The following is a 15702-nucleotide window of genomic DNA, read 5'->3' as shown; positions in this document are numbered from 1 at the left end:
CTTGGAAGGCTTTGGCACATCACCAACCTCTATATATGCTCGTTTTACAGTGTGCTTCAGGAATATCATCTGCACAAACGTTCCCTTTTGAAAAACCGTATTTAGCAATGCCATCAGGAAAGCTAACCTGATATTTCCTCTGCAGTACATACACAAATCACCACACTTACTTCATCAATACAGATTACACTATGTTGACAAAAGTATTGGGATAGACAGAGGTTGATGAAATTCAATTTTATTCACATTTTTCAATACAGTGTTGGGCCACCTTTGGTCCCAATCACTGGCGTACCATCAGGGGTCACGATGGCGACCTGGCCCCTGCACTAAGGGGGCTCAGAGGCCGCCCTCCTCCATATACAAATGCACATAGAGTGCATTACCGGCTGGTCTCACTTCCAGCTGCGTGATTGCTGTGGTGCGGCTGACAGAGTGCCAGAGAGCAGCAGAGAAGAGGAGGAGGGAGGGAGGAGACAAACAGGCAGGCAGACACTCACACGGCATGGCACGGACCAAAGGAAGCTGCTGATGAGGTAATTGCCCTGCGCTCCTGCACAGTGTACAGCGTCTGATGTCTGCTGGTCTCTTCACGCAGAGAAGTGGTATGGGGTATGCATCATCTGTCTGTCTCATATCCATCTATCTACGGCTGCTATAAGTTAAAACATCTCCCTGTATATACTTTATTTAATTGTACACTTTACACACACTAACGCCACTCTCACATGCGTTCAATAGCGCAGCTTGAAATCGTTTTTTTTACTGCAATTTCAAGCAGCATTTTTGAACACATGGTACAGCATTTGATGCACCCCATCATTGTGCTGGGTGAGGTGGTGTGTTAAAAAACACAAAAACGCAAAGATAGAACAGACAGCTCTTGAAAATCGCATCAGAAACACAGCATTTAAGTACAGGTTTTAGTAATCCCCATTAAAATCAAAGGAAGCGTTGTACTGCGGTTAGTACGGCGCTCGGGATGTTGCGCTAATAAGTGGTAAAAAGCGGTGTGTGTCAGAGTGGCCTGCGAGTCTACAAACAAATTTTCATGTAGTGCAGGAAATGCGTCATATTTGCAAAGATTATTCCAAGGGGCAGATCATGTATGGAAATTCGTTTTGCAGGTGTATGCAGCATGATCTAGGTATGGGTACAGGAGTGGGGGTGTGGAGGCCCGGGGGAGCCTGAGCTGAACTTTTGCACCCGGCCCCTGAGCCTTTAGGTACGCCCCCGGTCCCCATGACTTAGTAACCCAGCTTTCCATCAAATTATGATAGATGTGTGAAGGGATTTGCCTCCATTCCTCAAGGAGAGTTTCTGTGTATGGATACAGCATTCTAGTTTGTCCCAAAGATGCTTGATGGGATCGAGATCAGAACTTTGGGCCAGCCAACGAATTTTGCAGATGTTCTGCTCCTGAAACCAAGCCTCAACACAGTGTGCCATATGACATTGTGCTCGGTCATGTTGGTAGTGACCCGGAGCTGTCCCAAAAGTATTGCCACAGGTTAGGTAATGCCACATTGTCCAGAATGTCCCTTTATTCATTGGTGTTGAGGGTGGACTTAACTATAACTAATGGCCCTAGTCCTGACCAGTAGAAATACTCCCACACTATATTAGAACCTCCTTCAATCTTCACTGTTGGGATGATGCTCTCCAGGCAACTGCCACATCCAAGTGCGGTCATCTGATCGGAAGATGGTGTACAGTGACTCAGCTGTCCGCAAAATGTGCTTCTACTCATTTACAGTCCAAAGACTACAATCCAAGCACCATTGTTGGCGCTTTTGTGCATTCACTACTGTAATATTGGGCTTCTGTGCAGTCGTTCATCCATGTAACGCTTTGCATGCAGTTCTTCTGCTAAAGCATGTTCCAATGGCCTGGGAGACCTCATGAACTAGAGTTTCAGCAGATAATGTTCACGATACCTTCACAGCTCATACAAGGCTACGTTTTCCACGTTCTGCCAGTTTGCGGGGTCTCCATGAACATGGTTGCCCTGCACACACCAGAAGTCTTCCACTTTCAAATAAACATTGCCTACAGTGAATTTTGGAAGTTCCAAAAGCGCTGTGATGTCCCGTACTGATTGGTTGCTCAGGTGAAATCCCACCACCAGACGCTGTTGGAAGTCTCCCAAGTCTACATCTCGTGACATTCTGATAGTTTCTGTACTGACATATGCCTGCGTGATATTCTCCTTTATACCTAATGCTCACACATCTGATTTACATATCCCTTTCGCCTGGCAGCACAGGATTGTCAACATTGTGTATATCCTCATTCTGGTTGTTGGTGAAGCTTTTGTACATTTAATGTAAGCACATGTTACAAGCGTAGTTAAAGACAAGAGGATCAGAATGTGTAAAACTCATCCTGGATAACAGATGTGTACAGTAACCACACTATTGTAACAGGGGAAAAAAGCTCATCAAAATGTTGGATTCTGTTCATTATTTGAGGATGAAAACAACAATTTTTACCGCATTCACCTCCACACAGCAGTTTTCCATTAGTATCTAGTCCTCATGTGTTCACTGGCACATAAAGGAACAGATCTGCACAACTTGTGTAAATGCAACTCTTGCTATAGATCATCAACACTATGCTTACAGTATTTTGTATACTCCAGAGGTTCAATACAGTATGACAGTATGAGATTCCTTCCCATAACTGACTTATCACAGATACACAGGATAAGTGATAACAGTCTGATGGTTGAAGGTCTCACTGCTGGGACTCCCATTGATCCTGAGAACGGCAGTCCGTCGGGTTCCCCTCTCAGCACTGCACACTCTACTATGAAAGAGGAGCCAGAAATAAGTGGTGGCTGCAGCTCCATTCAACGGTATGGGACTGCCAGCGATTAGCGAGTGCTTGTAGGGGATTTTACACTCTGATCTATCAAACTTCGATTTCCCATACATTTTAAACAAATGAGGGCCAAACTAGGCCTTCCTGTTAAGGGGTTAAATAAACACAATTTTGGTTTCCCTCAAATTGTTTTATAGAATTTAAACCATTATTTGTTAAACGTCCGTTACGAATACCTAAAAAAAAATTGGGTTTGAAATGCTGTTTTCTGTCAGCCAATACTTTATTATTGTAGGTTTTTTTCTTTGCAGATTAGCAAAATTAGCTCTTGCTATACAGTTTATTTCATGTTCTATATTTTTCCTTTGACATCACCCACCCCTCCCCCTGGTTAAGCTTGAAAGATATGCTCTTTTTAATCATACTATATAACTAATATAGTCTAATATGTATCTCTGTTATTTAAGAAGCTTATTTCAATTGAATTTCCCATTTAGGAGGGAATATCTAGCCTAGTGGACTGGTAAAGGTTCCAATGGATAGGGAGTCAAGTGAAACAGGGGGGCAAGGCCAACAGTAATCATGGTTATTAATCCTTTTCTCTATACTGTACCAATGCAGTCAATTTCTTCCTAGCAGTTACAAGACTGACAAGCCACATCAAAACTGACAGCAGGAGATAATCCTCGTATAAAATCTAATTAAAGGACATATCATTTAGGCTTTATGATTGACAGCATTGGGGCTATTAACACTTCAAAAGCTTACATTTCTGATTTTCAAATGAAAGCGAAAACTGTTCAACAACGACATCACTTAAGATATTTTTAGACTCCAGTTTCTCGCTGTTTTACTTAAAATATCCAGAATAAATAAGGAGGGAAACCACTTGGGAATATGATAAAAAATGTTCACCGTTAATATTTTCTTCTAGTAAGAACCATGCTTATAGAGATTGGAGCATTTGCTCTTTGTGGGTCTTTGCTGAGATTAGTTTTCGGATTAATCCACTTACATCATTCTCACTTTTCTAAAGAAATGGAACATTTGTCAACATTTTTGCTATATATTGTAATGAAAACATGGATTTGGAATCACAAAGCTATCTCCGTATTCTGAATTAACAGATCCATTTATCCAAGATGTTCACATAAATGTTTTACAGTAAGGCTGACAATCTGCTCCCATATCCATACACAAACATTAAATGTCTCAAAAACGGGTCATTTTAATATAATCCATAAATGGTTTAATGGTTGTTGAGGGCAACATGGCAAACTTGGTGGAAGCAAGCTACTTCCTTGTCCTCAACTAGTTTAGAGGAAAATTAGCATTATGTGCTTTTATTATCAAGGTGGCCTAGGAGCTGTGTGTGTTTTGTAGCATTTTTTGTGTCCTTGACTCCTCCAACCTCTTGACTATTAACTGTGAACAATCCAGCGAGTTGTTTTGTCACAGTGCCATGGACTAAACACAGGGGTACAGGCTGATAAGACTGACCGTTCCATCTCTACAGAGTTTTCAAATGTTGCTCTCTAATTGCAGAGACCAGCCCATGTAGGGATAGATACATTTACATGCCTGCTGAAATCTACGCTGCTGTTAGAGTAGAAACCAGCTCAGGACCATGAAAGAGGGTGATGTTATACTCATTTGTAACTTCTCTATGTACTACAAGATGATTATTTTATGGTCACTTGATGGTGGTCATTTCTGTGCAGATGTTTTTACAGTGTTGGCATTACTACTTGGCCTACTCTATAGTACGGGCACAGAAGTGTGGAATATTTGTACGATGGCACTACAGTGTGAATAATGTGTTGCTTCATACTATAGACAAATCCGTTACATGCACTACAATTTGTTATTATGTAAGGGCAACATTGTCATTTCTAGGTCTGGTTGATTACAACCATGGCTTCTGTTCGGGGTATGGTTAGAGCAATAAGCAGTGGGATTTACAGATAAAACTCGCACTGTAAAAGCATTATGTTTACATGACTGATACTGCTCAAACATAGATAACCATAACTAGAGCACACTGTCATTTGTTTATCTGGAGATATGAATCTATTCAATTTTAAACTTCAAGTTAAAACACACAGATAGTATCAGATGTCGATTTAGGCAATGTAAGAGGAGTTACATAGGCTGATGACATTTCAACACTTCCAAAAATAAGGTAATAGAAAACAAAAAGTGACCACACAGTTGATTGAAAGAAATAAAAACAATCTTCTAAACATTCTGGATTTTTGGATGTGGAAGTTATTCTAGATAACAGACCGTAAAAAGGTGGTGGGGCTTATGTAATTATACCCCAAATAGGCATTTGTGGGAGGATTTGTCGTTCAAAGTATTTTTATTGGGTTTTCAAACTACATTAACATTAAATCATAGACTTCCCACAGGTTCTGTTGTCGTTAGGGGTCATCAAAATATCATTTTGTGAGAAGAGAGATTATAAAATATCTAAATAGAGAGAGAAGAAAAAGCTAGAAGAAAAGAAAGATTGAGTGAAAGAAAGACGAGAGGGTCGGAATGGGGGGTGGTGGGAGGGGGTGGGGAGTGCCAATGGCATCGCCAGAACATCTCACATTTAGAGCAGCAAACACAATGGGAGTAGTAAAATTAAACTGAGACAACGCCTGATTGGAGCCAAATCTTCAGATCCTTTGAGTTACAGAAGAGTATCCAGGCCGACCAGGTTGAGTAGAACTTTTCTCTTTTGTTCTCGTCGTGAGCGTTTATTTCTTCCATTTGGGCTATATGGTCCACAGTTTCCAGCCATAAGATTCTCGTGGGGGGCGAGGAAGACTTCCAAAGCCTTGGGATTATTTGTCTCATGGCTATTAGGAAGAATTTAAGTGGGCTTTTTTTGTTTTTGGCTATGGAGCCAGGGAGTATAGATAGCAGGGCCGCTTCCGGTGTAAGGAATACAGAGTCTGTAAAGATCGCGTTATAGAGGTTTGTTATATCACGCCAGAGGGGGGAAATCAAAGAGCAATCGCACCAAATATGGAGAAAACTGCCTCTTCCCCGAGAACACCAGCAGGTGTCCGGGGGTACATTTTGGCCAGACTTGTGCGTGTTCTATACCACTGGGATAATAGCTTGTAATTAGTTTCTTGGAATTTGGATGAAATTGTGAGGGTGTGAGTTAATGTAAAGGACTTAAGCCAGTCCTCTTCTGAAAAAGATTTCCCTAGTTCCCTCTCCCAGTTCCCCACACATCTAACTGTATCGTTGTGAGTCTCTGCGAACAGAAGGAGGTGATACATCACAGAGACCCCTGATTTAATCGGCGTGGGAGACATACAGAGTTGTTCAAACTGGGAGAGTTTGGGAACTGGGAACTTGTGGGAGGATTTGTGCCAGTTTCTAGGTGGATCTGGAGCAGGACTCGTGAATCATGCTCCTACAATATTGGTAAATATGCTCGTCGTTTACAAAGCTGGTCATAAATATTAGCTATCTGTTGGCAAAATGTTTAACTGGATGTGAATTGTCTCTCCGGACACAAATATTAACATGCACAATCGGCTCAGTTGAGCATGCATGTGCTTTGAATGAAGTAATGCACTGTCAGACAACTCTGATGGCAGCTTATTTCCCCAAGAACAAAGTGATGGGGCACATTGAAATCTAACAGCTTAATCTTTCTCTCCGTTGACATCTGCCACCAGGGAAGAGTCGGTAGGGTCCGCAAACACTCATTGTCAAAAAAAAAGTCACTGGAATGGAATGAAACTTTCTGTGTGTGATTGTAACGTTGATATAACTAAGCGATTACGATATCAAAGCAAAAGGGTAAGCTATTAAAAAAAAAAAACTGAACACTTAAAGGAAGGCTCTAGTACCCTGTTGAGCCACCTCTATCTTGGATGCAAGCTGTGATATAAGGACATGGAGGCATTCAGGTTCCATATGGTATCCTTGGCATATCGCTCTATATTTGCTGTAACTGAGCCTCTAGATTGTGCAAACGTGTAGGCTGTCAAAGCTGGCATTCCAGCTGGTCCCATTCATGTTCCATTGGCGATAAATCTGGTGACCGGGCAGGTCATAGAAGTGTGACAATGTGGTGGAGTCCTGTGACACTCTGGCAGTGTGCAGCTGAGCTTTATCCTGCTGGGAAATGCCTCTTGAAAACCCTGCTATTACAGGCAACACATGTGGCTGTAGGATGTCCTGAACATATCACTGAGCTGTCTTTGTCCCTTGTACCAGCAGTGTGGGCAGTGTGCTGCTCCATAGCAAAAGCAAAATTGAGACGCTCACCTCTAGGTATCCAGACACTAACACGGCCGTCATCAGTGCCCAAACTAAACCTGAATTTGTAGCTTAAGACGACCCAGATCCACTCCGTGGCAGTCCAGTTTTGTCTTTCACAACATCACTGCAAACTGAGGCGACAGTAGGTACCAAAGGCAGTACATGTAATGGGGCAAGTGAGACCAAATATTTTCAAGCAAGTGCTTGGAAATAGTTCCGACAAACACAGGGGCCTGTAACAATGGTGCCACCTATCTCTGGATGGCGGACAATGAAAGAGTTGGAGCTGCTCATGTTTGTCAAACGATCAGATGATCCTCTCTACTGTTGGTCTATTGAGGGAGTCTTGAGCCCGGTTGCCTTACGTGTGTGCTCTCATGCATCCACTGGGCCCAACACCTCCTAAGTCTGGTCAGAACGGCCAGGTGGCGACAATTTGTCGATACGACCATCCAGCCTATCACATTCCAATAATGTCCCCGCTCTTAAACTTAACTGATTGCGTTGTCGAGGCATGTCTAGTGGTCAACAAGCTCTATGCAAGCAGAATAGGTCCACTACACACAAGTAGCCTCTGAGAGCCAATGCTGGAACTACTTTTAGGGCCTCAGTTGGCAAAACCTTCTAATCAAGTCACAATTCTAATCATTTGCATATCTGCTGAGATATAACTGCATGCCAAATTTTGAAGCAAAGTGACAACTCCTAGGTGGCTTAACAATTTCGACAAAGAGCCAGTGGGTTCAGCCAATATATCTAATGTGCATGTCCAGCTTAACCCCTTAGTGACGAAGCCTGTTTGCGCCTTAGTGACGGAGCCAAATTTTGGAAATCTGACATGCGTCGTTCAACGTAGCATAACTCCGTAAAGGCTTTACATATCCAAGTGATTCTGACACTGTTTTTTCGCCACGTGTTGTACTTCATTTAGGTTGTAAAAAGAGACCGATATCATTTGTGTATATTTATTAAAAGTACCAATATTGGAAAAATTTTGAAAAAATAGTCATTTTTTCACATTTTCAACCGTAATATCTCAAATATGTCCAAACATACGGCACAAATTTTTGATAAGATATGTATTTCCATCTGTTTACTTTATTATGAATGCACACTTGAAAAACTTGTGTTTTTTTAACCATTCAGAGGACGTACAAACTTAAAACATTACTTTTCAGCATTTTGAGGAGTACTTTGTTTTCCTGCACCAAGCCAAGTTTGCAAAGGCTCATAAGTGTCAGAATAATAGATACCCCCACAAATGACCCCATTTTAAAAACTACACCCCTTAATGTATTCACTGAGGGGTGTCATGAGTATTTTGACCCCACCAGTTTTTTTCAGGAATTAGTTCAATTTAGGGGAGAAAAAATAAAATTTCATATTTTTGCCAATATGTCATTTTAAAGATATTTTCATGGGTTCTATAGGAAAAAAATATGAGGATTTACACCCCAAAATGGATACCCCCGTTTCTCCCGTGTTCAGAAACATACCCATTGTGGCCCTAATCTTATGTCTGGATGCACAACGGGACACAAAATGAAAGGAGTAGTCGGTATCTTTCAGAACATAAATTTAGCTTGAAGGCGTTTTAGGCCCCATAGCACTTTTGTAGAGCTCTTCAGTGGCCAAAACCAAAGAGAACCCCGACAAGTGACCCCTATTTTGAAAACTAGACCCCTTATCGAATTTATCTAGGGGTGTACTGCCCATTTTGACACCACAGTTTTTGAATGAATTGAAGCAAAGCAAAGGGAAAAAATTGTGATTTTCGTTTTTTTGGGAATTCTGTCATTTTAAAAACTGTTTTTTTGGTATAGCACACACATGAATGAAGACTTGCACCCCAAAATGGATACCCCTGTTTCTCCCGTGTTCAGAGACATACCCATTGTGGCCCAAATCTTTTGTCTGGATGCACAACGGGGCCCAAAATGAAAGGAGTAGTCGGTGGCTTTCAGAACAGAAATTTAGCATGAAGGTGATTTAGGCCCCATTGCCCACTTGTAGAGCCCTTGAGCGGCCAAAACGACAGAGAACCCCCACAAATGATCCCATTTTGAAAAGTAGACCCCTAACGAATTTATCTAGGGGTGTACTGTGTATTTTTACACTACAATTTTTGAATAAATCTAAGCAAAGCAGTAGGAAAAAAATTACAATTTTCATTTTTTTGGCAGTTGTATCAATTTAAAAACGTTTTTTTTTGTACAGCACACATAGGAATGAAGACTTTCACCCCAAAATTGATACCCCCGTTTGTCCCGTGTTCAGAACCATACCCCTTGTGGCCCTAATCTACTTAAAGGACACATGGCTAGGCCTATAATGGAAGGAGCACCCGTTGGATTTTAGGGTACAACGGAATAAATTCCAGGCCCCATTGCCCACTTATAGAGCCATTGAGCGTCCAAAACTATAAAGAACCCCCACAAATGACCCCATTTTAAAAACTAGACCCCTTAACGAATTCATCTAGGGGTGTATTGTGTATTTTGACCCCACAGTATTTGAATAAATTTAAGCAAAGCAGAAGGAAAAAAATTACGATTTTCATTTTTTTTGTCAATTTTGTCAATTTAAAAACTATTTTTTTGTACAGTGTACATAGGAATGAAGACGTTCACCCCAAAATGGATACCCCCGTTTGTCCCGTGTTCAGAAACATACCCATTGTGGCCCTAATCTACTTACAGGAAACATGGCAAGGCCTGTAATGGAGGGAACACACCCGTTGGATTGCAGGGCTCAACTGAATAAATTCAAGGCCCTATTGCTCATTTGTACGGAATAAAAATTGACTCCCTAAAAATATCCCCCCTTCCCCCTCCGTGCTCTTTTCGGCGTTCCCCAAATCTTAGATAAAAGTAATAATGTGAACTGTGTAGTATTTCCAAAGACAGGGGTAATTACGGAGGCTGGTTGGGATGGGTACATGGGGCAATAAAACCATGTATCCCCCCTCCTCTCATACTTTTTGGGGGTATTTCTTGACCTCAGTGGCGGGTATGGGGTGTAAAAAGTGGCGCTCCGTGAGTTTCCGTAAGCTTGATGAGGTGCGGCGGTCTCACATAGAAGGCGCTCAACAAGCTGCTCCTGGAACTGCAGGAAGGCGAGTGTTCCCGGGGCTTCTTGTAAATTGCATATTACAGGTAGTGATCTGAATAACGCCAGGCTCACGCAGCCGTAGGCGGAATCCGCTTGCGGAGGCCCGCAGCGGATCCCAGCTGTGAGCCCGGCTGTGACCCTGCGTACGGCCATGTAATGTACTGCGCATAACTGCCTATTCACACAGGTGGTCATTCGCAGTACACTTTTTTTTGTTGGGGTTTTTATTTCCCGCACCCTCGCTTAGTGATGACACGGGTACCTGCTTTTTTTAACTTTTTAAAACTTTTTTAAACTTTTTTTTTTTACTTTTTACCCCTTTTTTTATTTTTTATTTTTACTTTTTGCACTTTTTTCTTTACTTTACATGGTCACTGTCATCCATTGGATGACAGTGATCATGTCCCCAGTGACATCCCTCTGCTCTTGGCTACACATGGCAGCCAGGAGCAGAGGAATTTTGAATTTCCCGGGGCTCGAGCCCCTCTGTGCACGCGCCCGATGTCAATCATCGGACGCGCATGTGCAGACAGGGATTTCGGGTCCCGGGACATCGCAGAGGACCGGGGTGAGTATTTTCACCTCCCCTCATGGATCTGATCTATGAGGGGAGGTGAAACTTCACTTTTCTTTTACTTTTTCAACTTTTTCACGATCGCCGCTATCCAATGGATAGCGGCGATCGCGGGCCAGGAGACCGCTCACAGCGGTCCCTGGTAACACCTCCTGGTTCCCGGCTACCTTCAGGAGCCGGGAGCCAGGAGATTTTAAATTTGCCGGGGACACCCGGGCTTCTGTGCGTGACGTCATCGCCTGGCGCGCATGCGCAGAAGGCCGCCGCCGGGTCCGGGAGGACCAGATCTCCGGGGGACACCGCCGACAAGCCGTGTGAGTATTTTCAGCTGCCGTGATGGATCCGATCCATCAGAGCAGCTGAATTACTACTTTTTTACACAGTTTTGTTTACTTTTTTGCGATCGGCGCTATCGATTGGATAGCGCCGATCGCAATGCCGGGGCGGACTGCCCGCATCCTGGGATGACAGCTCCATGCTGTCGGCTACCTGCGGGCACCGACAGCATGGAGCTGTCACGTCCTCAGGCCAGTGGGCATTAATCCTAAGAGGATGCATAAAACTACGTCCTCTAGGATTAAAGCCCACTTTCTGAGGACGTAGTTTCCCGATGGGGCAGTCGTTAAGGGGTTAAAGTGTACCTAACTTTTTACAACTTGTTATTGAGTAAGCTGTAATATGTATGTATATGAAGAATATTTTAGGTCATTATATGGCTTATAACCTGTATTTTTTTCCACTACAGGGTGTATATCCTAATCTGAATCCTCTCAGGACTGGAGAGGAGAATGGATGATGTGCTGTGTTCTATAGACCAAGAGGCAGAGAATTACAGGTTCTGCTCTGTCTGTAACACACACAGATGTATGCTATCATTACTGAGCAGTGGAGATTTGATTTCTGTAGGTAAAACACAGTAAACAGGACCTAATATAACGCAGCTTCTGTGCGAGTCTCTCCTTCCCTTGTCTGCCTCTGTTCTGCTCTCTATATATTTCAATGAACACTGACTCATTTCCCTCCTCCGCATCTTGTTTTAACATAATTGTGTCTCCAGTCCCTCATTTGAGAACAGAGAGCAAACAACTTAGGAGGACGATCCCTAGTGGGCAGCATTTTAAAAGGATTATTCAGCATAAAAATCTCAGTTTTTTAGTACATAAAGTATATTGCAGTTTTGCTAGTTATCACACAAGTAAGCACACGTTTAAAAACTTACTAACGATATACTTAACACTTTTGCAGCTTAGGGCCCTTTCACACAGGACAACTTGACGAGCGCAGATGCCCAACAGGTCGCCCCAGTGATAATAGTTCCATCGCTATTGAATGGAGGCGGAGCGGGCTAGAGATCGTTCCACCCTGTCCGCTCCAATTCACAGTAAACAGGCAGTCGCTCATATAAGTGAACGCTTGCCTGTTTACATGGACCAATCTATTGTTCATTTTTCTGCATGCAGAATTTAGACAATGGACAAGAAGCAAAAAAAAAATTCACTTTTGTAAATGGGCCCTTAAGACCATACATGTCTCTCTCCAGACGGAGATCTTATACACACTGGCCGCCTCCTATCTGTACATATTGTAACAACCTCAACAGTTGTGTAAGAATATAATGCAATGCAAACATTCACTTTCTTCAGGCAAAAATCTTGTAAACGGAGATTGACAACATATATTAGTAAGCGATAACAACTTTGTACTACATGATTAAGTTTTACTTGCAACAAACCGTAATGTCTAATCATATTTACACCTCACTATTAAAAGGGTTGTCCCACTTTTTTACTATGGATGACTTATCTTCAAGATAGGTCAAACTTTCCAGATTGGCAGGATCCTTACTGTATATGGAGCTGCCTTTGTATCGGAAGCGGATGGGATCGTATTATGTGCAGTGGATGGGGCTAGTATTACATACTGAGTCCTGCATTAGAATCTTAATTTCCTTATGTTTTTTTCATAATATCCACCCATAGCAGTGATCACAGTATTTATTTGCCGCTGGGATTCAGCATGTAATACCAGCTGGAGCCACTGCGCAATGTACAGAGCTGTATGCTTCCAGCACAAAAACAGTCCAATACAAAGTGACCGGCCTGGGGGAACAGCTAATCACCAGGGGCCACAAGCGGTGGACTCTGTTGACCTCCAATAATGTCCCATCATCAATAGTAAGAAGTAGGACAACCCTTTTAAGGTTTTAGGTATGAATTCATATAAAAACTTTAGTCCTATATAGTTAGGGTATATACTTTTTTGAATTGCATTCAATGACTGGGTAAATAAAAGAAAAGATGTTCAGCTACCTTGATCTCTTAATGTATATCCAGTAGGCTAATCCGGCAACAAGCGCAGCCAGCAGAAGGCCAACAACAATTCCAACAATGAGTTTTGCATGGTCATTACTTTCACCTAAAAAGTGATCAATGAAATACAAAGAAATAATAGTAAAAAGAAACCCCACCAATATGTAGCGATACGTTTCAATAGAGAACCCAGTGAGCACAAACAAATGTGGCACATAAAAGTGAGCAACTGTCACAGCAGCTCGGTGAATTTATATTTCCATTAAAAAAACATGAGATACAAGGATGACTTTGAGACTTGCTCTCAAGCTTCGTGTCACTCTCTCCGCACAGACATACTAATTGTATTTCTTCCCGTTCATAGTCAAGTATTTAGTATGCAAAACAATATACACAAGAGCTACAAACACCCCACCGCATTACTTATTCTTCTCACCTTCCCAAACAGAAGATTGCTGACTTACAAAGACATCTTTTAGGACAGTTCTGAGAGTTAAAGTGCAGCAGAAAGACAGTGTCCTTTTAGAAGCTCTAGCGGTGCAGAATTATAAAAATAAGATGTACTCAGAGAAAACAAAAAGTGGAAAACCCAGGAAGAAGAGAAACACCTTACGCTACTGCTTTACTTACCACTTCTATCATTAGGCTCAACTGGCTCTGGGATGCTGACTGAAATGAAAAATTGAGAAGTGAAATTAAAATAATAAAAAAAAAAATTTCTGCTGATGTATGAAAGTCACCTTCACCACCATAATGTGTTCTAATCTCCGGCAGTAAAAGGACTCTTCCCTTAGTGCAAGTAAAACTACCGAGAAGGTTTCACTTTTTCACCGATGTAATAGGGGCTTGACTAACCCAATCTTCTTTTCAGAATCCTCTTCTATGCAGGATGACAAGGTTAATACAGACAAAGGAGAATTGCAGAGCGATAATTCCCAATTCACAGAGAAGACAGTAAATCAGGTCAATCAGGTGGCTTCGTTATCCTTTTCCTTTTAATTATGCTTTTTAGAGGCCTTTTGGCTTCTTTCTGCAACAATTTAACTCTGGTGTAAGCTGCCGTTGCAAATATTGCTTTTTCAACAGATAAAAAAAATAGTGCCATCCTTTCATCCATGCATCCATGGTTACACAAAATGTCAAACGATGGGTTGATTTAATGGCAAAGCGTGACTTATGTTGTGGTGAATTAACATGGGATTTTACATGTTGACACCGAAACAGGACTGACTGGTACACAAGTCGTTGATTAGTGCCCCCTTAATTAGAGTAGACAAGCGGAGGATTGACTGACAGGTTACTTACTAGCAGAGATATTTAAGGAATGGGATTCCTTCCCCAGTTTGTTTTCAGCGCTGCAGATAATGGTGACATTTTCTTCTGGGGAGATGATTATTTTTGCAGCATATCTACCATTACTTAATGTGGTTTCTTCAGTCTGTAAAATACAAATATGGCAGGGTTAGGTCAATTTGGCATTAAATCGTTAATGCATGCATACAGTTCTTTCAACATTGTATTCCCATTCATGCCAAAAACCATCTGTATTTATTTCTTCATATATACATTAAATGACACATTAGTACAAATTTTAATGTATCAGTTCAGGTATTTTTCAGTATCACATGCATATGTAAAAAAAAAAGTACTAAAAATATGATTAACCCATTATGGTACATAAAAATCATCAACTATATATCAAATGTCCACTGCAAATCAGACAAAATATCTAACTATAACCCAGGACATATCTTTAGACACATGAATGCAGGAATAGCTCACCTTGTTTAAATATACTCCATTACCTAAACTGACACACTGCACTTCGGGTTTTGGAAAGCCGTCTACCTCGTAGAAAATGGTTTTTGATTTTCCATCGGTATTTGTTTTTTTAGATAGCTTGATCCGTGGCTTTCCTACAGAGGGCAAATAACAAAAATATATGGCAAACAGAACTATTTCAGAACTACCCTTTCCTCTACTTCTTTTTAAAAACACAGGGTAATAACATTATGTTTAACAAAATCTTGCAAAAAAAAATATGGATTGCACTTCAAATATTTATTTGCATGAGACCTCAGGTTAAACTTTGTCTCCTGAACATCCTCTGGTTGCTGTGGCTTCTCTCTTTTTTGGATGGTTTTAATGTGGGTGGCAGGATTTGAACTAAGAACCCCTGTATCCCAGGCCCTGCTTATGATGATCCTGGACAGCTATTTTGCTGAACCTACTGACTAGTTCCTTGATTGTCTAACTAGCCCCATCTCTGACTTCCAGTATATCTCGGACCTCGGGCCTGATTATTGAGTCTTCTGCCGATAGTCTAGCCGATTGCGGCTGTGTTGCCTACATTACAAACGGCCGTGCTTATGTGTTTACTGAACGTCAATTGTTTTTTTCCACATGCTACACACTGTTGCTCCTATTGGTGTACTGAACTAGAACTGTTATTCTGGACTATACTGCTTCTTTAACAACATCCATTCAGACAGTTTCAGCCACTGGTCCCCAAGCCTGATCCTGACCTTGACAGATGGAGAGAGACTGCCCCATTTTAGGGTGAAAACAATGCCTATAGACCTAAAACATCAACATATATTTCTTTAGGCG

At 41.7% G+C, this 15702-nt stretch overlaps 1 protein-coding gene across 1 annotated transcript in view; it reads right to left on the bottom strand.

The window, feature by feature from the left end:
• The window catches only part of ALCAM (activated leukocyte cell adhesion molecule), a 120786-nt gene that overhangs the window by 14662 nt on the left and 90422 nt on the right, over positions 1-15702 (bottom strand). The window contains exons 11-14 of the mRNA XM_066578655.1: positions 14875-15008; positions 14398-14530; positions 13723-13761; positions 13093-13198 (exon numbers count right to left, since the gene is read on the bottom strand). Of these exons, the coding sequence (XP_066434752.1) occupies positions 13093-13198; positions 13723-13761; positions 14398-14530; positions 14875-15008 (412 nt within the window). The remainder of the gene's footprint in view (positions 1-13092; positions 13199-13722; positions 13762-14397; positions 14531-14874; positions 15009-15702) is intronic.

The sequence above is a fragment of the Eleutherodactylus coqui genome, chromosome 1 (assembly GCF_035609145.1).
Source record: "Eleutherodactylus coqui strain aEleCoq1 chromosome 1, aEleCoq1.hap1, whole genome shotgun sequence".
In the NCBI taxonomy this organism is placed as follows: Eukaryota; Metazoa; Chordata; class Amphibia; order Anura; family Eleutherodactylidae; genus Eleutherodactylus; species Eleutherodactylus coqui.
Note: the sequence above shows the minus strand (reverse complement) of the source record. Positions and strands in the feature narration are given on the sequence as shown.